The sequence below is a fragment of the Labrus mixtus genome, chromosome 15 (genome assembly GCF_963584025.1).
Source record: "Labrus mixtus chromosome 15, fLabMix1.1, whole genome shotgun sequence".
Classification (NCBI taxonomy): domain Eukaryota; kingdom Metazoa; phylum Chordata; class Actinopteri; order Labriformes; family Labridae; genus Labrus; species Labrus mixtus.
This window is the reverse complement of record NC_083626.1, coordinates 23,408,801-23,435,296: the sequence shown is the minus strand read 5'-3', so window position 1 is coordinate 23,435,296 and position 26,496 is coordinate 23,408,801. Positions and strand designations below refer to the sequence as shown.

The window sequence follows — 26,496 nt, the reverse complement described above, 5'->3', positions numbered from 1 at the left end:
ATGTTACAAAACGTTCGTGAAGAGCATCCAATCAAACTGCACGGAATGGCTATTTAAAAAATGAGTCCCGGTAGCCGTTAAGGTGTCACCTTATATTCATCCGCACAAGCGTAAACATAAAACAGTTCTCAAAGACGTGAAAGGTGACTTAAAAACACGATGCATAGCAAGTGTCCATGTTGTTACATATCAGATTTAGTGACGAATTGGAAAATGACAAGAACATTTCAACTTCTCTTTACAAATGTATAGAGCCGAGCTATAGGATAAAGACTGAGGAGCAGCCATTATAATCGCTTCTTTATCTGCAAAAAAACACACACAAGTGTTTCATTAACATTAAACATTTCTATCTATAAGACTTAGTCAAGCCCAGTAGTGTAGTTAAATGTTGGAATATCCACCACAGTTAGAGTCAAGCCAAACCTAAGTCTAATTATTAGACTGTCTGGAAAATAATACACCCAAGGTTAATGTATTAGACTCCAATACATTAACCTTGGGTGTATTATTTTCAATATAAGGCTATTCATTAATTCCAGATTAATATTTGGACTGCAGTCAGTGGTGGACATAAAGTGGCCTACAATCAATCAAAAACTAAGTATGCTACAAATTATTTCAAATACATTTAGTGGCAAAATGGATGCACACAGACCTATAGTCACAATCTTGGATGATTATTGCCACAAATCAGCAAAGCACACCAAAGAAAAAGCCTTCTATATACATGTTTTATCCAGAATTATAAAAGGCTCAATCCATGTATGGATCCTGTAGTGACTAAGGTCTAATAAGGATTAAAAAAAAAAAAATCTAACAATGATTAAAACTCTCACAATCTAACCCTAACAATAGGCACTATTCAAATCCAACAATATGGTGTCTTTATATAACATGGGTAGTAATAGAATAGAATTACTTTATTGATCCCAAACTGGGAAATTGTGGCGTTACAGCAGCAGGTTATCCAACACACAATATGAGTAAAAAAAAAAACCCACAATGTTAGCAAATCTAAACACAATATAATATTAAATACAAAGTAAATAAGTACTAAAAATATCAAAACTAAGAATGTTAATATATACAACCAGGATTTAACTAAGCATTACTAGTCTTAAATAGGAAGATTAAATGTGGAAGATTGAATGTAAATGTGCAAAAACAGAGTCGTAAATGGTTGTAAATTAAATATGGAAGATTAAATGTAAATGTGCAAAAACAGAGTTACAAATGGACAGTATTGACATAAGTTAAAGTGCATGAGTGTAGACATGTTATAAGCAGAAACTATGCAATATAACGGCGAGTAGACAGCCAAATAAAGTGAACATAATACAAACAATAGTCAGCAGATTTATATCAGTATAAAATTGCCTGAAATCAAAATCATGTGTCTCTCTAACAGCATTTTGAGACGTTACCAAAAGAGAAATCCCACACGCACTAATGGGACCTGAGTGGTGTCTAGTTTCTTCAGCGGACGTGCTCACTGCCTTGGAACATTCTCCTCTCTGTGCATGGATGTGTGTTTCAGTGGCTGTGTGTGTGTGTGTGTGAGAGAGAGTGTTTGTAGGCTGTATGTGTGTAAGCTGCCTCATATCGTGTTGATGACGACCGACTGCCATCGAGTCTGACGGCGAACAAACGGGATTTTAAATTAAATCAACACTTTTTTTTTTATTTTTTACTTTTTTAACAAAGTGAGTGACCTCTCTTCTGTCCGAGCCGCCGCCGCCACCGCCGCCGGGTCGGTCCGACACGATGAGCCAGCCTCGGCCGGACGAGTTCAAGCCTCCTCCGGAGTGCCCGGTCTTCGAGCCCAGCTGGGAAGAATTCAAAGACCCGTTTGCCTTCATCAACAAGATCCGTCCAATCGCCGAGAAAACTGGCATTTGCAAAGTCCGACCGCCTCCGGTAAGTGCGAGAAAACGATAATAAAAAACACTGATGCTCGACCGTTGAGTCGGCGGTTAGACGGTCCAAGCGCTTCGGGATTTAAAGGGACTGTTCAACATGGCGGATTCACGGCTATGTTCATTCTTTGTGCTGCCACAGCTTAGCAACCTATTCCCCCCCTTTATTACCCTCACCGTAGTCGTTCTTTTTTTTTTTTGTGTTAACTTTACACTACTTGGCTTTAGTAAAGACCGTGTCCGCGTCTTAGAAGCGAAATATAACCGTGGTTCGCAGATTGTCAACAAAGCCTTAATGGTCCCGATCAATGGGCCACTTAGCACAAGTAGCATGCTAACGCTAGCTGGTAGCTCACCAACCCAACCTGTCATAATTGACGCTTTGACAAATAGGTGGCAATGCGGAAGCCTCTCTGGTGTGTGGTAAATGATAATAAAACGTGAAATAAACACGGTTGTTGAAGCTTTGTGGTCCTCTTCGTCCTTAAAAGTCAGGAAAAGCCCTGCAGTTGACGTTAATTATGGATTATTTGTTGAGTAGCATCATGATGCAGTTGGGTCACTCAGTGTGCTTGTGACCCATCACTCCTAACTGTTTGTTATGATGATTATTGTTGAACAGTGTGTTCTATCAGATGGGTTAGATATAGATGGATTATAAGATAAATGACCCCACGATGGGACTAGAAGCACACACTGTTATTGAACCTTATAGTCCACTTTTAAGTGTTAAAAAGGGAGTTTTGACTCTTGGAAGTTGTCTTTTTAACCCGTGATTTGACACAGCAGTTCAGTTGTTTTGCAGGTTGTTATACTTAAAATGTATTATAGATGAGCTACTGCTCATGTATGAGCCTGTGTTGTAGGGTGTTGTCCTCCATGTTGGCTTTGTGGTAAGCTGTGCTGGTGAGTGAGTCTTCCATCTGGCCATTTTGTGTGCCAGTGGGGGATGTTGGCTACTGACTTAACACAAGAACTTGGGTCTCTGGATATTACCTTTTTGGTAAATACAGGATCATGTGTTATATTTGCAAGATTATTGATGAGTGTTGTGAGATGTAAATTAAAGAGGATCACAGTATTCCTGCAGTATCAGCTGAGGTCTTTTGCCTCTATGGCACAAACTTGGTTCCAAAATTAGATAAAACATGTTTAAGATAGCCGTAGACATTTTTAACTGACTATTTTAGTTTGCTGATGTCACCATTGGTAAAGAATCTGAACATTTCTAAAATTTGGGTCAGATCTTTTGAAACACAATTTTCACAAGGACACCATTTTGAATTGACAGAAAGTAGACCTGGTAAACAAAAAAGATCAATGTGAAACTGAAACCTGTTAAAACTGCCGACTAAAAAAACTATCCATGCGACGTATTTGTCTGTGATGACCTTCTGATGCCTTTGTGTGTATTTGTGTTGCTGTTTAGGGCTGGCAGCCTCCGTTTGCTTGTGATGTTGACAGACTTCACTTTGTTCCACGGATCCAGAGGCTCAATGAACTGGAGGTGAGTGGATTGAATCAGTGATCATTACATGACTGTATCTATGTTTGACTAATGAAGTCATTTCATAAAATGGACATTGATTTGATTTAATTTTGACCTCATTTTACTGTCGATGCAGCCCGTGCTCATGATAACAACAAACAGTGATGAATAACCTCAAGTGAGAGTGTTATACAAACACATAATAACTCATTAATACTTGTTCCAAAGGTTAAATTATAAGACATGAAACCATGGATGGATGTTGTTTATCTTAATCAACAGGATTCTTTTCCTAATTTTCTTGGGGAAATATTCCCCTGTCTCAAATAAATGTGTTCCATTGCAGTGTTCCCCAGAGATTGTGTTGGTTTTCAATGAATTCCTTCAATTCCTTTTCTCAGTTAATTTCCTTCGACTAAATCTATTTATAGCCCAGTGTCGTCATTTATTGTTCATTTTCCCAGGCACAGACCAGAGTCAAGCTCAACTTCTTGGACCAGATTGCCAAATTTTGGGATTTGCAGGGATGTGCCCTCAAGATTCCTCACGTGGAGAGGAAGATTTTGGATTTATATAAGCTGAATAAGGTTGGATATTAACATCACTCAGTACTGCTTTTCACGTACACTTCATGTCTGCCTCACTAGGACCGCCTTACACCTGTACAGTCTCATACGACCCAGTACAACAGCTTTGCCCTGAATGTTCTGCTTTTACAATGTTTGTCATTTTTCATTTTTCTTGACAGTTTGAAAGTTAATAGATCTGAATCTTTGCGTGTTGTTGAAGTTGGTGGTGATGTTGCACTGGAAAGTAATCTCTTAAACGGTGTTTAAAATATTCTGCCCCCCCCTCACGTGTGTGTCTGTATATGGAGAGGATAAATAATAATATAATGTTAGTAATGTTCACTGTAAACACAACAAAGTACAACCTTAACGACAAAGCTGTAGCTTAATTAATACCTGTCTGACAAGCCGTTTTCACACATGAACACCTGGAAAGTTCAAGTTCAAGATCTCAGGAAACAAGACATCGTGGAAGTGGCGCACAAAGCAACAGAGTCCGACTATAATGTGATAATTTGCCTTTATATCAGTGCTATGTGTAATTCCACACATTAACAAAAGAGTGGAGAAGAACATGGGGCGTCGGTGGCCTAGTGGTCAGTTTGCAAGCCCCATGTACAGGGGATTCAGTTCTCATAGTTGGCAGCCTGGGCAGTCCTGTCTCTGTAATAAAGGCATAAAAAGGCCCGTCCAAAAAAATCATATTTAAGAGAAGAGAAGAAAGATGTTGGCAAACAGAATACATAATGAAGCTTTTCATTTTGTGCATGGAGACCGCACTGGTCACGTGCGTACAGTCTGTATGTTGTGGCGCTGTTCCATGGGCACTTACATTAAGTGAATTTTCCTGAATATTTCCTGCTGTGTTCACACATCAACTCACCCCGACTTCACGCAAAAAAAAATCTGCTAGGGAGCTGGCAGGAAAAGTCAAGTGAAAATGTAATCTGTTTTTGTTCACACATTCAGCTCACTCCAAACATTCCAGGAAGTTTTCAGGAATTAATTGCAAGTGTGAAAGCACCACCCGGTAGTTTTTAGTCCCAAAAGCAGAATTTGTTTTGCAAACCTGTTGTATTAGACATTTCTTTCTATATGGGTATTTTTTAAATAAAGTGGCAGGTGAGTGTACATTTATAGAAACCTTAAAATGAGGTGAAATAACTCACCATTACTTTAACCCGTGTCATTTCAGCTGGTAGCAGAGGAGGGTGGATTTGATATCGTGTGTCGGGACAGGCGATGGACTAAGATTGCAATGCAAATGGGATTCGCTCCTGGCAAAGCTGTCGGCTCACACCTGCGAGGGCATTATGAGAAAACGCTCTATCCCTACAACCTGTTTCAAAGCGGAGCAAACCTGCTGGTGAGTTGGACACATTGTTCAATATGACGGCCAAACAGTGTGTGACTCATCTGCTATACAAACCCTAATAATGCTTAAATAGGCATTTTATTTCTGCCTGTTTTATCATTTGAAATAAAAAAAATAACGCTAATTATTTTTAAACAGTTGTTTCATAGAGCCCTGTCAAAGAGTTGAAGGCAGGATGGATTCCATTAAGACCTTTAAGATAAATGAAGCATTATTAGGATATGCATGTCGTGTGTTGGGCTGTCACTTCAACGTGTGTTTTCTTTATTTAAATGTAGAATTCAAAGTTTTGTTTACACCGTGTATCTGTTTCTTTTGAAAAGTCTACTAATGTGATCTGGTGCCTCGCCATGTCGTTTAGAAGCTTTGGCACCCTAATTGTTCAAAACATGTTGCGGGAGAGCTTTATCCGCTGTTGTTGGATTGGTGCTGCGTGACCTCCTGGACAGGTCACTCTAAATTGTTTAATTACCCAAGCTCTCTCTTGCCTCAGGCACCAGAGGCAGCTTCCAAACTGATGCGTTTGGAGGCTGATCCTGAACTTGAACAGGTATGTTTGTGTCACGGTCAGAAGCCGCTCGGCCTCATAATTAACAAACTGCATGTTAATCTTTTGCTGGACAGTACGCTGTTAGCGCAGCCTCTTGTTGTCGGTATATTTGCCGATGTGGGGTTGTGAATGAAACCCCTTCTTAGGTCAGTCATTAACCACTTTTATAATGAAAGGATAACCTCAAAGGAATGATCTGCAACTCTACAAGTCAAACGATGTTGACATCTTCATTTTAAGACTTCCTTTTCTTTCAGTAGATTTTCTCTTTTTTTCTCTCCCTCCCAAAAGCTACTTTAATTTGAAAAACAACCAACTCACACACAACTCCTGAAACTTTGATATTCACTGCTTGTATGCCCTTCTTTTGGCTCTTATCTGTCCTTGGACGTCTCATTGGCATGTTGCTCTTCAATTTCAGAGCTCCCTGTTTGGGCTGAACACTGCAACTAACCACACTCTTATGGCCACGTCAGCTGTGTGAATAGTTTATACTATATATTGTCTTACAGAGAGTATGGTCCTGTTGTTTACCCATGTTTTGTAGCTCCCAACACTTTTGTGACATATCGTCCCGTTAATTTGTTTTGTTGCTGAGAACTGAAATTGTAACCATAAGGAGATCCTTTTAATTTTTTTAACGTACCCCACTGAACATTTCCACTTCCTGTTGTAGACACTTAGACTTACGATCTCTTGCTGATTGCCCCGTGTCAGCATACGGGGATTTATTCATTGAGGCCCTCTGATGATTTTGTAGCTGGTGAGCTGTGGTTTTGATAAACATGCTCTCTCCTGCAGTGCGTTCAGAAGCCAGTCAAGTCGGTGGAGACTGCAGAAAGTGTTGAGAGTGTGGACACAAAAGAGCACAAGCTGCAGGACCAGGCTCAGAGGCAGCCCGCCCAGACCCCCGAACCCTGTCCCGTTGCTCGCAGAGCCAAGCGCATGAAGTGTGAGGTGGGTGTTGTTGTTGAAGAATGTCAAACACCTGACTCGAGCTGGCTTCGATGAGCTCTTGCATTGTTTACTATTCTTTTTATTTGTTTACACTCCCATTGCCAATTAAGTGGTTTTAATGTTGCCTGCAGTTTGACGCCTCACTTTGTCTGCAGGCTACCTGTGTGAAGACTGAACCAGGTGAGCCCGGGGATAACAAGCCCAACCTGAGGCGCAGGATGGGTTCTTTTGTGGCCAAGCAGGAACCAGGTCAGACTCCACCTCCCAACGTGAACAAACACTTACATCATACTTTCACTGTAACACAACTGTAACCATTTGAACTTTGAGCATTTCTGTGTGTATAGATTCATAGGGGAAGTGCTAACTGTTGACAAACATTTGTCTATTAAGAAACATTGAATAATGCCAATATGGAGCTTATAGTAAGCTCTATATTCAGAGGCTCCTTTTATATTTGTTATTAAATGTTATTATAATCATTTTAAAGATACTGGGGGGGTTAAAATCAACTGTGTCTAATATAGAAGCACTTTTAAGTCCAATGCTTGGTACTGATGTAAGAAATGTCTCCTGCAGCAGAGAAAGAGATTCCCATCCCAGTGAAACAGGAACCAGTTGAAAGTAAAGAACCAGTAATTGAAGCAGAGAAACCCAAGTCGCGCTACAAGAAATACGTCGCTCCCGTCCCTCCGAGTCCGGTGAGTAGACGCCTCTCTTCTTTTATTGCCTCTTCAGATGAGTTGAGCTTCATGAGAGACCACATTTCTAAACCGGAAATGAATACGCTGGTTGTTGGCTGAATGCATCATCTGAAGTACAAGCTCAGCTTTAATTGTTTATCGTTAAAAGTAGTCCTTCATAGCAGTTACACAAATAGAAATACATAGAAAAATAAGAAGTATTTACAGGAGGAATAAGGCCTGTGATGATATCTACATTTCAGATGATATATTGTCACAGAGATCATTTTGATACAGTTGTTATTGTCATGTCAACATAAAGGATGAGGTCTTGTCCGTACATTGAATGATAGCTCTGTCTCATATGTATCACAGCAACAGGAGATACAAAGTGAAAGAAATAAGGGAACATGGTGTTTTGCAGCAGATCAACACTTTCATAACCCAGAAACAAAAATGATATGCAGAATTAGAAGTTGAGACCCTTCACTTAATGCGTGGATTGGTCTGCCATTTGATCGAAAGCAAACTAAGTGTAGATGCATTTACAGTAAGACCGAGTGAAAGTGAGTGCTCAAACCGCCTCAGGAAGTGGTTTGAGATGCAGACTAGCCAGAAGTAAAACGGCCCGCTTTCTCGCCCTGTGTAATCTTCACTCCTGCCCTAAGTGTGACAATGATAAGAGGTTATTGTAGTCTAATCTCCTTCATCCCTGAAGTGACCCTCATATGAATCCTCTCTGCTTGTGATAACCAGCAGCTAAAGTTTCTGCAACAAAAAAAAGAAAATGACCTTGTAATAAGCCGTTTGTTCTCTGTCTCATTAAAGCAACAAGGAAAAATGGCTCCAGTGATTCCTACAGAAACAATCACATACCAGGTAATATGTCCAAAGCGGGCGCACATTTGTGGTTAAGTGTAAATAAAGTGTATTAAACCTCTTCTTGAGTATGTACCAGTGTAATTAAGATGTGAAGTGTAAAAGGGGCTTAATGTTAGACAACCTGTGAAAGAAAATCATCACTTTCACTTTCATTAGAGTTTCCACTTTTAAAAGAATCAATCTTCAAGTATTTTTTGGAAATTCTGGTTCCTTCAAAGCTTTTTTCAGTCATCATGACTCCGAAACAAGTTGATGAAAAATGCCCTTTGTTCTCAGGTGGATCTGGTTGTGTGTCTGGTGTGTGGCAGCGGGGGAGAAGAAGACCGTCTGTTGCTGTGTGACGGCTGTGACGACAGCTACCACACCTTCTGCCTGATCCCTCCTCTGCACGACGTCCCCAAAGGAGACTGGCGGTGCCCCAAGTGTCTGGCTCAGGTGAGGACTAACTGTGATGCCTCTTTCGATGTGATGCAAAATTGTCTCTGGAGTATTGGGCTCTGCAAGTTATCCAAACGACGAGAACAACAAGTCCGTCTACTCATCACTGATGTATTTTTTTTTTTTCTAACTTCCCCTCAGGAATGCAACAAACCTCACGAGGCGTTCGGCTTTGAACAAGCGTACAGAGACTATTCCCTGCGTGCATTCGGACAAATGGCTGATGCATTTAAATCTGATTACTTCAACATGCCTGTTCATGTAAGTAGAAAACGTTTTTCAGGATGAATCTGGTGATTCTTTCTCACAGTGAGTATTTTAGATCTGACCTAAATGTCTCCTTCATGTGTTTGTTAACAGATGGTGCCCACAGAGCTGGTGGAGAAAGAGTTCTGGCGTTTGGTTGGAGCCATTGAAGAGGATGTTACTGTCGAGTATGGAGCTGATATCGCCTCAAAGGAGTTTGGGAGCGGCTTCCCCATTCCAAACGGGAAATTTAAGGTTTCCCCAGCTGATGAGGTATGCCCGCAAGAAAAGCAACCGCCAACTGTGGATGCATGCATAGTTTAACTTTATTTCTGACACGTTTTGTCCATCCGTAGCAGAATAAAATAGATTGAAATACATCACAGAGATGTTATCATTGATTTGAACATAAAAACATTCTGTAGCAGACTGCATACACCCTTATTATAAGAGCTATACTTTGCACTGTAATGCCTCATTATCATAGAACCCACCCTCCTCTACTGTTCTTCATGCCATTTCAGCACACTCACTGTCATACAACAGGAACAAACTGCTCCAAATCAAGCACAAAAACACACTCGTCAATTATTTGAGACCCTACCTTTCAGCCATTGTTTATCCCTTTTTACATTTCCAGTTCAAAGTGGGACTTTTAAGCCCTGTTACGTCATGCTGACGATGTAAATGCCCTTGAGGCATAACGATGGGCCAAAGTCGGGGGGTAATGATAAGCATCCAAAGAGCTGCAGATTGGATTCCTGGTCCGCCTGCTTCGTATACAGGGCCTAACTGCTCGGCCATCAGCACCCTTATTAGGGATGATTTTTGTTTTGCTGTATTGTGATCTATAGGACATGTTCCTGTGTTGGATTATGTGTCTTTCACTTATTGGTCTCTTGTGTTTATAAGCTGTAAACAATAAATTATCTTTTTATTGTTCTTTGTTTTGCAGAAATACCTCAAGTGTGGCTGGAACCTGAACAACCTGGCAATGATGAAACCTTCTGTGCTGACTCATGTGACAGCTGACATCTGTGGGATGACGCTGCCGTGGCTTTATGTGGGCATGTGCTTCTCCTCTTTCTGCTGGCACATTGAGGATCACTGGAGCTACTCCATCAACTACCTGCACTGGTACTTAATATAGAAAAAAAGTGATCTGATGGCTAGCATCAGGCCTCAGACCTTATCGTGTTTGTTTCATTTCAACCTACATCTTATTTTTATATCTTGTGCACCAGGGGAGAGCCCAAAACCTGGTACGGAGCTCCTGGTTTTGCAGCAGAACAGTTGGAGGAGGTGATGAGGAAACTGGCCCCGGAGCTGTTTGAGTCACAGCCTGACCTGCTGCACCAGCTGGTCACCATCATGAACCCCAACACCCTAATGGCCCACGGGGTCCCAGTAGGTTTTGTTTCTTATGCAATAATCTTCACTGTCTATTATCTGCAGTAATGCACAGCTGAAGTTTACAGACGGACAGCTAGACTCTTTAACAGGAACATTAATCATATTCTTTGTCTCTCCTGTCTTTCAGATTTACAGAACAAACCAGTGTGCTGGTGAGTTTGTCATCACATTTCCAAGAGCCTACCACAGCGGCTTCAACCAGGGCTTCAACTTTGCCGAGGCGGTCAACTTCTGCACCGTGGACTGGGTATATATCCCTTCTTTATTTGTGTCGTGTTATTACTGTGACTTAATAAAACACAACAAGAACTGCCATTTTAACCCTTTCCTTTCCTCTGTGGAACTCCAGATGTCAATGGGCAGGCAGTGTGTGGACCACTACCGTATGCTGCACCGGTACAATGTGTTCTCCCATGACGAGATGGTGTGCAACATGGCCTCCAAAGCGGACACACTCGATGTGGTCCTGGCATCATCTGTGCACAAAGACATGGTCTCCATGATCCGAGAGGAGAAGATATTGAGGGAGAAAGTGAAGAAGATGGTAGGATAGTCCCCATAACCATATCAATACAACATGATGTTTTGTTTTGTATTGTATTGATTTTCTATTTAGCATGCTTTCTCTACTACACTTCCATGTGTGAACAACACAAGCACATGTTGTCATCTCTTCTTGATTTTCTCCCTTAACACCTTTTTCTGTTGTCCTACCCCTTCAGGGCGTGTTTCTTTGCAAGGAGGCCAAATATGATCACCTCCAGGATGACGAGCGGCAGTGTGCCAAGTGCAGGACCACCTGCTACCTGTCTGCCATCACCTGCTCCTGTAACTCTGGAGTACTGGTCTGTCTGCACCACATCACTGACCTCTGCTCCTGCCCTGTCACAAACTACACACTGAAGTAGGTCCCTCTGGAGTTCATTTTTTAACCTCTGTTAACATGGCATGTATACATAAATACTGTGTGTCTATGAAAATGTCATTCATTACTGAAACTCTCTGCAGCTCCAGTCCATTTGAATGTCTGTTTCTCTTCTGTCTGCAGCTACAGATACACACTGGATGACTTGTTCCCCATGATGAATGCTGTGAAGCACCAGTCTGAGCTGTACGATGACTGGTCTGCCCTCGTCACAGAGACTCTAGAGGCTAAACTGGAAAAGAAAAAAGGTAAAATGTAATTCCAGATTAGCAAACAAAAAGAATAATACAAGCTCTCTGCTAAAAAAAACTCTGCCGGGTAAAAGTAAGTCTTCTTTTCCCATGCAGCCATGTTTTAGCTGTTAGAACACTTTGCATTTTGTTTTTTAATGATTTCGAATGGTTTAGTTGATACATTTTTGTCTGTAGGGAGCTCTTTAGTGTGTGTGACGCATGCAGAGAACCAACAGCATATTGTGCCTCGTTTAGAATCAAATAAAAGTAATGTTGCCGTTTTCATGAAACTGTTCTGCTAATCTGACAGTGGCTGTAAAGTAGTAGACTATAACAAAACATAAGACAGACGATGAAGCTGTGCCACACATCGTCTTTAATTGATGTTGTTCTAAAATGACAGCTCCAGGACACAGATGTCGCATTCAGTTAAATGCCAGTCCCCTCCACTCTTACTGTGTGTCGCATCCTCCGCTTCCATTTCATGTTGGAGAGACTTAAGAGGCGAGGAGAAGAAGCTAGGAAAGGATATAAGGATGTACAACTCAGGAATAAATATGCTCATATATCTCCGACCGAAGTGAATTGTGTGATGAACAACTGTATAGTGTACAGTTCAGTGAGTCGTGTAACACTTTATCTCTAACCTGATCCAACTCTCTCAGCAGCAGTTCAAAAATATTCCAGCTGCAGCAGTAAAAAAAAAACGTATATGACACCATCGTTTGCCATCTTTTGTCCTGGTTGATCACATGATGCAGCCACAGTGTCTCTTCTTCTTTCTGCTTCCCTCTGCTCACCTCAGCCACATTTCCTCCTCAGTATGCAAAGTTGTTATTGACTGTGCCAGTGTAAAGCAAAACATGCAAAACGCATACAGTCCTGTTTTTCTGCTCCGAAGTAGTGCTGTCACAAGACCAGAATCTTAAACTTGAGTATGATACAAGTCAAAGGATCCAACAATATTGATTTCCTGTTACCATGGCAACTAAAACAGAGCTGAGAGGCACCCAATTTTGGGTAAAGTCTTGTTGTTGTTTTTTTTTACTGAAAATTGCAAACTTACTCCCGCACACTGTCTAAATTACACAAATATGTTGGCATTGAATTTGTGCAATTAAGTCGCCACTCTGTGTTTGAATGCAGCTTTGATTTAAAAATATGACTAAAAGTTTTTGGTTTTTAAAATAAGGTTTTGCCCTTATGGTACTATTTATTATATAAATAGCATCGATCACATTGTTTTAAACGAATGGTATAAAAGTATTAAGAACTGTGACAACCCTACTCCTAAGACTGAGTAAATATTTACATTTTAATACAACCAAATATTTCAAGTATGATTTGAAGCTTTCTGTTGAGTAATCCTACATCACCCGCTATGCTGCAGCTGAATGATGAAGCTTGGCCGTCAGCATATAAACAAATCACTCAGACACTTTTACTCTGCATGAATGGGGAAATAACTGACAGTGATGTCAGTTAACTATAACCAATAACTGATCTTCACTGAAAAAAAGAAAGGATGAACAACGGGTAGAAGCCAGTTATTTGCATCATGTGTCTGCCTCCTATTCATCTGACGTTCTCTCCTCAGGTCTGCCAGTGTTTCGCTCTCTTCTTGCTGCGTCTGAGTCCAAACTGTTCCCTGACAACGACCTGCTGCGTCGGCTACGTATGGTCACGCAGGATGCAGAGAAGTGTGCCTCTGTGGCACAGCAGCTTCTCAATGGAAAGAGGCAGACCAGGTAGGAATGAACACACTCTTACTACAACTGATGAGTTTATAGATTAGCTGTCTTCACATTTCCCAATGTGTTTCTTAAAGTCAGGAAATCTTATTAGTGCCTTTAATGGAGTTCACATTCTTAAATCAGCGTACTCTCTCCCTCAGGTATCGCTGTGGGAACGGGAAATCATGCAGCCAGCTGACTGTGGAGGAGCTGAGTTCATTTGTAAGGCAGCTGTATAACCTCTCCTGCAGTCTCCCTCAAGCCCCCCTGTTGAAGGTAAGATGGTTGAGGATGGATGCATGATGTAATCTCACAAAAGCCTTTTTCACGTTTGCTCTCCTGAAAAATGTTCAGGACAGGCTGCCCCTGAAATCATCTGTAGATGCCAGTTCACATTTTCACTTCACAGTGAGAGACTGGCATCACCTTGACCATAACATTTGACAAGCATCGAGAGCCAACATATAAAAATATTAATTTGTTTAATCAACTATTTATTCATTCTGCTGTTGACTAGCGAGGGTGATGATGTTTAACCTTTTAGTAAAGTAAACACACACCCCTAAAATCAATGCTACATATCATTAAACGTATACACAGTATCAACCAACGAGTGTTAGGCACATACTTTCAATCACAACAGAATATTCTCACAGACTTTACACAAAGACATAGTTTGAAGTATGTGAAGGCGTTTATTCTAACTCCCTGCATGCCTGGATTCATGTCTCTCTGTAGGACCTCTTGAATCGCATCGAAGACTTCCAGCAGCACAGTGAGAAGGTCCTGGCAGACAAAGTCCCCAGCGTGGCTGAGATCCAGAGCCTGCTGGACGTCAGCTTCGACTTTGACGTGGAGCTCCCAGAGCTGCCTCGTCTCCGGGTGCGGCTGGAGCAGGCACGCTGGCTGGAGGGGGTTCAGCAGGCCAGCGCTCAGCCTGCCACCCTGACTCTGGAGACCATGAGGAGGCTCATCGACCAGGGAGTCGGCCTGGAGCCCCATCCGTTAGTGGAGAAAGCCATGGCCCGCCTGCAGGAGCTGCTCACTGTGTCGGAGCACTGGGAGGACAAGGCGAGCAGCCTGCTTAAAGCCAGGTGAGGGCAGCACTGACTGATCTGTGATGATGTGAGCCTCTGAGCAACAGGGTGGTAAAACATCCAAACAAAGATGTATTATTTCTTAGTACTTTGTGTCACTGTATCGTAGCTGTATCCTCATGTCAGGGTGTTTGCACTGATTGTAAATGATAAATGTTATAAAACATCAGTGCGCCTGATTTTGCTTCATTTAATTACAGCTAGTGCAAAATGCTGCTGCTAGAATATTCAACAAGATCAACAAAAAGTGAGCATCACGTTTAGTTCTGCCGTCATTCCACTGGTTCTCACTGCTGTTCAGTATTAACTGTCACAAGTGCTTTTTCAAAAGGTCTAATGGCATGGCTGTCAGGAACATGCATCTTTTCTTTCTCCAAAGGCAGAGAACAAAGATTTCAACAGGAGCTTCAATTAATCCATATTTTTAAAGCTTACCCTCCTCTACCATGCTTAGTTTACTGCAGCTTTGAAGCTTGACTCAGAAAATATTTGTAGTTCTTTCTATCATATTAGAAAGATTTTCAACAATTCTCAAGATGAATCCATTTTAAGAGTCGTAGTTTTTAAAACATTTCGAGTTTTCTTTGCACCACACACTGATCACGTTGAAAGTGTTGATGTTGTTATTGATGCGTTATTGTCCTGCTTTATTACCTTCAGTTTCTAATGTGTTTTTCTTTTCTGCACACCACAGACCTCCACACTCCATAGAAACTCTTAGTGCTGCTGCTGAAAAGGCTTCTGCCATCCCCGCTTACCTCCCAAACTGTCTCCTCCTGAAAGACTCCATCAGAAAAGCACAAGAGTGGCTTCAGGAAGCCGAGGAGCTTCAGGTTAACACAACCACTTGGACAACTAATGGCCTATTCTCTGTTTGGATTCATTGGGTTTGTGTTCTAACCCTGAAATAATGTTATTTTTCAGGCCAGTGGCTGTGTCCTGATGATTGACAGCCTTTCTGATATGGTGCTGAGAGGACAAGCCATCCAAGTCCACCTGGAGCCTTTAGACCGGCTCGAGTCTTTAACGGTAGAAGTGCAAGAATGGAAGGAATCTGCAGCTGCAACTTTCCTTCCCAAAGACTCCACCCTCACCTTACTGGAGGTAAAATCTCACAAATGATTTAGAAAGAGTAAATAAGTCCACTAGGTATAAACTCTTGAAATGTTTCAGGAGTTGTGTGATTGTAAAAAAAGACAAATGTTAATATTAGGCATTGATCAACTATTTGCAGCTCAATTAAATGTGGTAACAAATGGTTCATGGCTGTAGTTAACAAAGTCCTGGTAAAAGGATACAGATTTTATTAGCAGCACAGCAGCTTGTGAATGACAGACTCATACATGTAGACATGCAGTCTTAATGAGGCAGGTTAAAATACCATAAAATCTTGAGTATAAGAAGCACTTAACATGTTTTCATCTAAAAAGTTTTCTGTGTCCTATATATACGGGTGTGACCAATATACCAGTATAAAATGCTGACACGAGTGCAGCTGACACCATCACCCACAGCACGCCGCCTGATGGGAGATTGAAAATGTGTCCCAAATTCATCTTGTTTTGCAAGCTGTGCTGGGAAACATGACGAGGCCGGCAGCGTCACCTTTGAACATCTTTTCTCCGTCATGAGGTCATGATCCTGCAGAAAGGAAACAGTGGTTTACTGTTCAGTAAATAAAGCCTGTGGAGTGCTGCTTTGATTGAAAGACTCCTCAGTTAAAGTCAACAAGTGACCAGCAGAGTCAGGCAGCCCGACTCGTGGTCTGTGGGTCTGTATATTTTACAACTTGCCCCTTAGGCTGAGAGCTCAACTACCGTACTGTAGTTAGTGCAAACTCCTCAAAGCAAAAACAGAGCGTACTAAAAGAGCTGCACACAAACTGACCATTGTGGACTTAGCTGAACACTATACAAATCGTTACACAGGACCACAGTTCAAACCTTTTTGTCTCTGGGAGACGTCCAAAAACAGACTGTGTCTTACTTACCGGTGTGACTATTAGTCAAATTAAAACCATAAAGTCTGTAATTGACTAATATTGCAGATTTTATGGAAACTGTTTTTTTCTTGTTCTGTTGTCTTACAACACAAACAGAATGTAAACATGTAAAATGAATGCAAAGACATCTTCTCCCGCTTTCCCCTTCTTCTTTTTTGTAATGTTTTTCTCTCCCTCTACTCATTTTTTACAAATACATAAAAATCAGTAGTAAGTCTGAACATCATTAGACAAAAAACTAATGAAGAGGGCTTTCATATTATATCTGACATCTGGACATGAGGGTGAATCTGCTACTTGTTCTTAACCGACTGAAGTTGTTTGCTTTGATTATAGAATGTTTTTTATGCCATGTATTGATATGCAGGCTGCACAGATGTGAGCTCCTCTGACTAAAAGATTTGTGTGTAAAGATAACCATGAAGAGAAAAAAAGATCTGCTGGACTCTGGTCATTACTTGTCTTGGCCGGTTCATGCAAAAGCCTGACAGTTATTTTCTTCAACACAGGTCCTGTGTCCAAGATGTGAAGTCGGAAATGTGGGTTCTCCAAAGAGGAAAGCAAAAAAAGGAAAAGAGTCGCCTAAAAGTAACAAGAAGAAAACGCCACGGCTCAACACTCTCAGCGATGTGGAGAAAGCTCTTTCAGAGACCAAGGATTCTACCTCTGCAGTGAGTGCAGTTACTCGAAGCCAGCAAAGAAAAAAACAAAAACCCAGTATGGCAGTTAATGAGATTAATGAACCATCACTGTAGGAAGTTAGTCAGACTCACTCTGTGTTTTTTCACCAGATGGCAACTCTGGAGGAGCTGCGAGTACGGGAGATGGAGGCTTACTCTAATCTCAGGGCAGCTAATGAGTCAAAGCTCCTTCCCACAGCCGACAGCATGGACCTGAAGGTGTGTGTCTGTCAGAAGGCGCCCATGGGTGCAATGCTACAGTGTGAACTCTGCAGGGACGCCTTCCACAGCGTGTGTGTCAGAGACTCCTCAGACTCACGTGAAACACAGCCATGGCTCTGTCCGCAGTGCCAGCGATCAGAAAAGCCCCCCATGAACAAAGTCCTCTCCCTGCTGGCGTCTCTGCGGCGGGTGGGAGTGCGGCTGCCAGAAGGCGACGCTCTTCACTATCTGGTAGATAGGACAGTTAACTGGCAGCACCAATCACAGCTGATCTCACAGTCGTGTAACCTCCCAGAACTAGAAGAGAGACCAGGAACCCCTCCTACTTTAACCCGCTGGGCATCGGCAAGCCACGACACCCAAAACAACTCTCAGGTCATTCTTCTTATACTTCTTTACTGCCGTTTTTTCTGTAGCTGTTGAAACGGTTTGCGGATGCTAACTTTGAGATTTGATGTGTTTGATTCAGGCTCCATGTTTGACTCCAGAGTGGAATAGGACAAGCCATGCTCAGACCGTCTTCTACACCGAGCAGAGATGCATCCCGCTGCAGGGTCAGTGTCATCCTACTCCGAACTGCAATAGAGACTTAACGGAGAAGACGTTTGTCGTGGCTAATTGTTCAGTGGGGTTCTTCACATGAAACCTGACATGAGCCCGGCTCAATGTGTTCCACCAAAAAAGCTCTAAGACCACAGAAACCCGCAAAATATTTGTTACACAGCATTCTGGGATGTCCTGGCAGATGAGCAGAAATTGGCCTTAACACAGGCTGTCTCTGAACGAAGTCCTTCATACTTTAATTATGAAACGAGTTCAATTGTCTCTCTCTTTAAAATTAATTCAACTTAGCTGAAGTGACTTAGCCCAGCTTTGTGAAGCCCAAAATGAAACAAAACTATACTACACAATACACTGAAACTTGCCTTTGGGAAATGTATCTTTAACACATGTAGGTGCCTCCACAGTAGAATCAACAACAGAGAAAAGCACTTACCAATGTGAACCAAAAATACATAACTGCACATTACCCATAATGCACAAGATTAGCATTTAAGAAACAACAATGAAGAGGATAAGATGAGAACACTGTGGTGCTTTTACACAACCAATACAGCCTTAAGAAACATTAGAGTGGGCACTAATGATTTAAACGGTTCACTTTGGATTTGGTATCATCTGTTAGGCGGTAGAAGCTTGTACCTCAGAGTGGAAGATATGAGTTCTGATTTTTACTCTCTGCACTTCCCTGAGTTCAGACTGCTCATAATTGACTAGAAGAAGTTTTTAGTCCTCCCATTATCTTCAAGATCAGCACCAGACAAGAACTTGGATTAATTGCTGCTTTCAACATCATGTCGCTAACTGAACTGCTTCCCACTGCTGGGTTAAAAGGCTTGAAAATGTACAGATTATTATTGCTCATGATTAGTTTTCTTCCGTGCGACAGGTTTGAGTCAGGATCTGGAGGAACTGATGGTGGACGGGCTCCTGCTGCAGGTGTCTCTACCAGAGGTCCAGAGCCTCTACCACGTTTTATTGGACAGAGCTAGCAGCCAGCAAACCAACAGATGCATGTCACCGCCACAGGACGAGTCCGCAGACTGTGACCAACACACGCAGTTCAACTCTCAGGGAAAAAATCTGCCACTCAACCAGGTTTAAACTCTTTCTACAAGATAGACCAATCACAGTACTGCACAAAACTGCCACTTTGTCAGTTTTAATGTTTGATCTCTATTTTCAGGATGGCTTTGACAGTGTGACGGCCTCAGAAAATAAAGCAAAGCGGCATCTGGAGAAAGAAGGTTTGGATGCGGAGCACAGGGAGAAGGTCAAAAAGCACTCTCACAAAAGACAGAAGATGAATAAAAAGAACCTGCAGCGCAGGCCGACCTCGACCTCATCCTCACCGCGCTCTGACTTCTCCCAGTCTGATGACTCTGATGAGGAGATGGCAGTGTGTCCGGCAGAGAGATGTCAACTCCCTGAGGGAGATGAGGTGAGAACAGTTCCTGTGAAGCCTCAATGTTCTGCTTTTGTCTCTTCAGGGGTCATTTACCTTTAACTTTAGGGAGACCTCATTATGTGGAATCTTCATCAAATATAATGTGACAACATTAATTGATTCTATACTCCATGAACCTGAATCATCATTATTAAATATAGGCAACACATAAAGGTCAAATGTAATTTCCCTTAAAATGATGAAAACAACGATGCTGATGAAGAAGCAGATCTGCACAACATTTTTAACAGGCTCGAAAGAGAAAGTCAGACAATGACGCACCACTTATCTTTTTAGAGGTTACAGCTTTTGATCCATTATGTGAAAGCATCTTGTGTGTGTGTGTGTTTGTCTGCAGGTGGATTGGGTCCAGTGTGACGGCAGCTGTAACCAGTGGTTCCACCAAGTCTGCGTCGGCGTTACAGCTGAGATGGCAGAGAAGGAGGACTACATTTGTGTCACGTGTACGATGAACGATGGACATGAGTAAATGAAGAAAATGCTTTTTTCCCCCCGAAGGACCGCTTAAGATGTCTGCCCTGTCGTCAGTCTGTTTATGGAGCCACCAGTCTGGATGTGTCACTGATCTTCTACTCCCCCCTCAACCGCCGCGTCCCGTCCCGTCTGTCCGACCCCTTTTGTAACAACGGTGCTATCTCCTCTTTGACTTGTTGTCCAGAACTATAATGTTTAGTTATTTTTTTGTATTTTTACACATATATATATTATATATATTTCTTTCTTCTTATGAACTGTTTGTGGTTGTCTCAATGGGAAAAAAAAACAAACCAGGATGTGAAGTGTGCTGCATGGGATTCCATTACATCAGCGCCAAGGAGTCTTACAACACAACGCACCCGGTAACGAGGGTTTATATTATCCTCTCTGGAACCTCCTTGCATGTTAAACCAGAGCTAACGGGACAGAAATCATGGTTTTCATACACTTTCCCCACAGAATTAAAAAAAAAAAAAAAAAAAAAGACTATTGCATTTTTTTTTCTTGAAATCCAGTGTTTAGTACCTGCATCTTAATAATATAATTATTCCCCCTTTTTTTTGTAGAATAGGTTTATTTATCTGAGCAATAATTTTCGTCCGAGTTGACTTAAATGGCTTGATCTTGGCTGAGTTGTGTTGGTGCTTCAGCGATGGTGAGAGCCCCAGAGTGTAACCCAGCAGAGCGTTACTGAGAGAAGGACCTGGGTTTAGCTGAAGATGTTACAAGTTTATATATTGTGGAATAAAAACCTTTTGTTCTATTGAGAAGTCTCGCCTTTTTCACTTGATCGGTTTAAACTAAGACACCACGAGATGTTCTCATAAACGGGGTTTTACAGTTCAGTTCAGTATAAATGTCATTGTTTTTATTTCAATGTTATACAAAGTGTTTTGGGGGGGGGTATTAAAAAAACCATTACATAATTTGTAATGTTTGTCAGAAATCAGGAAGGCCGTTGTGCCAGCATTACTCAACAAATTCTCAACTGATATAATCTGAATGTCTCCACTATGAACTCTGTAATAGACTTTATATGAGCACATTCTGGCTGCAGTAGAGGCTGAAGGTTAATATCTCATCTTAAGACACTAATAAGTGAGACTTTTTTTCTGCTCTAATGAGGTTACTGTTGTAAAGGTTGCTGTACTTCATTATGACTCGGCTTATGGATGGAGTTTTCATTTCTCAATGAAGAAATCCACCTTTGTTTTTAACGAGACAATGAAAACTAATTAACCTGTTTTTACGAGTGAACCAACTTTTTTTTAACAACACAATTAACTTTTAAGTGTCTGAGATGACTGCATCCAAAAACAAGCGCTGCTGTTCTTGACTTCCCTTAGATAACTTTAGAGCTCAGTAGGACTTATTTAACTGTGAGAGGTAAACGTGTGTGCTTTTTGTCGTAACTAAAATTGTGAAAAAAAGAATCCTGGTGTTTCAAATATATAGAGCTTCATTCAAAGTACCGTACTCATATTTCCTTTAAGTCGTGTGTTTAAGGCCTTTTTCCTCCTGTGGACGCAGGGAGTGAAGATCAAGGGATTAAACCCCACACCTGAAGTTAAATATGAAGATATTGACGTCTATAGAGAGCTGCATCTATCAAACCAGAGTCTTAAAAGAAGTATTTCTCCTCCCACTTAATTAGTGATCTGAAGCAACTTCTCATGAAGACCCTCACAACAGATATATGTGGTTCCTCATTTAACAACCCTCAGGTTGTCCTGATTGGTTTTGCATATTTCCGCACAGAGCCAGTGAGCCACGTGCTCATGACATAATGACTCCCTTCTCTACTCACTCTGCAGGCCACAGAGAAACACAGGATTGTAAATGTGCACACCAATCAGCATTTAGTCATCATCCACCTGCAGTTTGACCAGTGTGGAGCCCGAATCATCGATAATTAAGCTTTATGTTCGGATGCATTGGTAGTGTGATGGCCTACTCTAATCTGCTTCTCACTGAGGGGGGAGCCAAAAACCAGCAGAATGACAAGATGAGCTCACAATAAGATAAACATGGAGGTTATGGCTGCTGAGACTACAGCCACTAAACACTGACAACACTGATTTGATTGTTCAAGAGCCTGAGTGGCAAAAACATAACATCATTAAATAACATTAACAATAATTCTGGAGTGGAGATAAGTTAAAAAAAAACAGTCTTTTTCATGGAGGTAAGATGTTTAAAGGTAAAAATAATGATGAGCTGCTTCAGTTTAAGGCTCCTGGGGCCCGTATTCACAAAGCTTCCTGAAGAGCTGCTCCTAGTGACAAAATTCTAAGAAAATTCCAAGGGTCAAGACATTTTCTAAGACTTTCCCCCTAAGGGTAGGACTTAGATCCCTGTAAAGATAAAAGTAATTGAAAAGGCAACTTAACCCTAAAGAGAGCTCCTAAGGGTTAGGAGGAGTGAGGAGGACTTTCAGGAGGTTGAAGAGTTTCTCAAGACGAGGAGGAAATAAGGAATGAAGAATATTCTTATTGAATCAAAGTTGGGCTAAACAGACACAAAATATTCATGCAGATGATTCAGTCCATCTCAGACTGTTGTCAGTGCAAAGTGAGACATGCAGAGTAAATGTGATTTACTCCACAGGTGTTTCTGACCTCAGGTTAAAGGCTCTTTACATGCTGATGTCACTATGTCACTGGGCAAGTACAGCTTACAATTTATTCAACATAGATGTTAATGTCATAGCGCTCATAAACACATCATGTCTGACTAGATACTATGGTCTATTATCACTAAGAGAGCATTTTATTTTCTCTATTTTTTGGGATTAACCAATCACAGCTTCTGAAAAATGTATCAATGGTGTCGAACACACCTCCTCATTAAGATAAAAGTTTCAGTCCCTTCCTCGCTCAGTTGCTCTGAGTGAGTATGTCTCTGAGAAGACTGTCAGAATATTTGTGAATACTGGCCCTGGTGTTTTGCACGCTGACTCACTGTAACACTGTCATAACTTACTGGTACAACCTGAATGTGTAATTATATATTTCATAGCTTGTGATGTAACCCTGGCTCTTCTCCAAAGATAGAAATTACATTTCGAATGTGTCCAAAATACAAAAGAGGATATGATGAGGTCACAGAGGAAGAAAAAAAAGTTGGAACAAAAATTTAAAGAAAGGAAGATGTAAAAAGTGAACTAAGGATCTACAATGGAGGGGAAAAGGGTAAGAAAATAAAATTAGGCAAAAGTATTTTACTGTGACACAGCTCCAAACACTATGTGGGATATAACTTGTTTTATATGTGAGATTATTGCTAGGGTTGATATGATATATTGCAGTGTATTTAAAGCCCGTAGTGTTCATTTAGAACTATTTCAAAGGCTCAGGGGCTAACTTTTAGAATAAACTATAGAGGGGGATTTCTTTTCATAACAACAATTTAAGTTTGAAAGAAAAAGAGAAAGAATTAGAAATGAATCTGAATCTTAAATTGATTTGTGTAATTTGTTGCCTCTTAGAGCTAAAGACGGGTGAATACTTCATATCATATACTATACATTAGATCTGGTGATGGTGGTGTTTCTTGTATTTAATAACTTTTACATTAGGCTAAGTCGCCAATGATGCATGGATGTGTTTGTGTACTTTTATGGTACTCTTAAGCTTGTTTGATGAGGTCAGCGTACAAAGGGTCAGTCTCCAGAAGGATACTGCATATATTTATGTTTACTTTACACAACGATGATTTAAAGGCTGTCAGTTATTACCTCCATATGAAATTTACGGCTGTGGTAAAAACTATTTAATTAGTTTGTTTTGATAAACAGGGCAGCACATATTGTGGAGTAACCCCGAGCAACATTGTCCTCATGCATGCAGGACATTAAGTGATATTTACTGTCATAAAGTCATCTGATGGTGGACAGCCTTTGGTCTGTCATGAACTCCATATTTAGCGGGCGTAATGAGGAAGAAATGCAGGCTGAGTAACTCATATCATCCATTCAGTCATTGTGCTGTGACCAGCTGGGTGCCTTTCATGTGGCCAACAGAGGCCCAACACACACACACACACACACACACACACACACACACACACACACACACACAAACAATGACAGAGGAAATATGTCAACATAAAAGTGGATGATCAACTGAAGGAAGCTATTTGGATACTGCCAATAATGTGACACACCTACGATTGCATGAGGCTCAGGAACAAAAGTTCAGTTAGCTAACCAAGCAGGACGAGGACAAACTCCACAGCTGAAAGCAAAAACAGTGTTGTGTATTTAAAATATGATCAGACTGAGAGTCTAAATCATGTTAGCGGTACACGGGTGCTTTGTATTAACTGCTAATGTGCTTACAGTCTGTGCTTGAATGTGTAACGTTCATCTTTTGCAAGATCTCGGTGAATAAAATGAACATGTCAAATATGTAACTAACAATCATGTGACTACTGGATAGGACGCTTGTTTACTGGCAGTATGAGATGCTGGGAGGAGGATTATATTTGCAGTTTAAAGTATGGGCTTTTGAATGGTAACTCATGCTACCTGTTACTTAGGAGGGTGGGTTCGACATATTGACACAGGAAAGTATACCCCCAACATCTGTTGCTGTGGAAAAATAAACACTAAAGTATGAAGCATTAACCTTAATGTTTTATAGTGGAAGGATGTTAAGATAGGGAACGCAGACACGCTGCCACCATGACACTGCTGGAAGGGGAATAAGCCTCGCAGATATAAAGTCATACATCTATGTTTGTGACGTTTTTTTATTTATATATATATTGAGGTGCTTTATCAAAGTGATTACAATTCCATCCAGTTGAGACAACAATGTCTGAAGTTTCATGGCAATCCATCCAACACATATCTGTACATTTCACTAAAACTGGAACTATGTCATGGTGGTGCTATCGGGGAAAAAGTCAGGCCATCACCTTGTGGTCAGAATCTGTCACAAAACATAGATAAATAAAATAATAGTAATAATAAGTAATCATTATTTAGCATCCTTCAAACTAAAGTTACAATGTGTTTTATAATCATGACCATGTTTTATTACCATGAAATTTAAGTCTCAATTTTTATGCTCATGAATTATTTATATGTTGAGTTATCATAATAAACAAAAAAAACAAACAAACGATCTGCTGGTGGTGGCACTAAAGAAAAGGTCAAATGTCAAAAGATGAACTAAATCAGTAGGATTTATCTTCTGGGGAAATTATTATCCATAAACCGTGTTAAAGACACAACCCATAAAATGTAGATGACGCGTCGGTTCAAATTTAGTGTGTTTAAAGTTTTTAATACGCGTTATGGAAATTAAGATTCATATTTCTGGGTTGCTTCAGTCTCGCATGAACTCCACTTCATCTCTCCACCCATCAGGGTGTTGAAATGGTCGAGTTATATGTCGTCCTTCAGTGAGTCAGTGTTGCGCACACATGAAACTGTCATGTGAGTAAACTGGAAATAATGTGGAAGATGGCTCAGCTCTGCTGCGCTTTGTTGCTTATTAAAGAAACAAAGAAACAAGAACAGACCAACCAATGACTCTTCAACACAAAGTTAGCACAGCGTACATGTGCAAAACTGATGACATCATCACAGAGTCCACTGTTGACTGACAGGCACTCATTCATGATGCACAAGGTGATCTGAATGTTTGATTTATTCTGCCTTATATCTGTATTTTACTGTATTTACAGAATATCCGTTTTCAGCCTAAGAAGGTGTGTGAAACTAAAGATTGCTACATTCATATTTTGAATTCTATGTAAAATTACAAAAAAACAACATCTTTCCAAAGTAAACGTATGATAAGACTGTATATATGCCAGACAAACCATCTTGTATTTGGGTTATGTTATAGACGTAGAAACAAATCCCATAACAATACAAATCCAAATGCCAAAGAATTACAAACACAGGAACTGTTTAAATCACATGGGGGGCTTCAAAGCATTTGTTATTGGATCCAACTTCAAACTTCACCTGAAAAATTCACTTGCCAAACATCAGCTCTCAGTGCAGCTGTGCTACTTTCTGAATCCAGGCTCTTCCTCTCTGCGGCTGTGAATGTTATCTTCTTCGTTTGGCTGATTTAGACTTTGGAGATGTTACGATTTCCTCAGCTTCTTGAACATGGAGAAAGAGAAAATCGAAGAATGTACCTTACACACATTATATGTTGTAAGATTACACATTGTTGTTTTTTTTCAGGAATATCCACTACTAAATTATATTTTCAAGAAAACGTAAGACTAATTGTTTTGAATTTAATGATTTGCCTAATGCTGCTCCATGTTTGTTCTGCATGCTTCGTGTATTTTATGGCTGTGGCTACTTACCTGATCACTCCAATACTGTCATCTTATTTATATTTGCAGTTTTTTTTGCAATGCTTCATCTCAAGATGTTGCTTGCTCCCTAATTATGTATTTTTTTCTGACTCTTTCTTATTTTATTGTGTTGATCTTAAATCTGGCTACAGGAGCTACAGATGGAAACTATCCTTTTGGTTAACATTGGCATATTTACAGAAATGTTGATTGTACTGTTCCTATAGGATAAAAAATATTAATAATATTC

At 40.8% G+C, this 26,496-nt stretch overlaps 1 protein-coding gene across 4 annotated transcripts; it reads left to right on the top strand.

Annotated features, from left to right (window-relative positions):
• Positions 1-1,511: 1,511 nt before the first annotated feature.
• Positions 1,512-20,689, top strand: kdm5bb (lysine demethylase 5Bb). 4 transcript variants are annotated; one of them, XM_061057810.1, is made up of 29 exons: positions 1,512-1,920; positions 3,349-3,426; positions 3,873-3,995; positions 5,173-5,343; positions 5,846-5,902; positions 6,704-6,859; positions 7,015-7,108; positions 7,442-7,560; positions 8,371-8,421; positions 8,701-8,859; positions 9,004-9,123; positions 9,223-9,381; positions 10,064-10,245; positions 10,353-10,515; positions 10,649-10,768; positions 10,871-11,065; positions 11,244-11,425; positions 11,570-11,694; positions 13,277-13,427; positions 13,574-13,688; positions 14,151-14,506; positions 15,204-15,342; positions 15,434-15,613; positions 17,021-17,182; positions 17,303-17,788; positions 17,883-17,967; positions 18,864-19,072; positions 19,161-19,415; positions 19,780-20,689. In XM_061057810.1, the coding sequence occupies exons 1-29, from the start codon at positions 1,768-1,770 to the stop codon at positions 19,909-19,911; spliced, it is 4,677 nt and encodes a 1,558-aa protein (XP_060913793.1). In that variant the 5' UTR covers positions 1,512-1,767; the 3' UTR covers positions 19,912-20,689. The 4 variants fall into 4 exon arrangements, with proteins under 4 accessions (XP_060913793.1, XP_060913792.1, XP_060913795.1 ...); XM_061057809.1 differs by having other exon boundaries at positions 1,513-1,920; positions 7,439-7,560; XM_061057812.1 differs by lacking the exon at positions 5,846-5,902 and having other exon boundaries at positions 1,513-1,920.
• Positions 20,690-26,496: the final 5,807 nt, after the last annotated feature.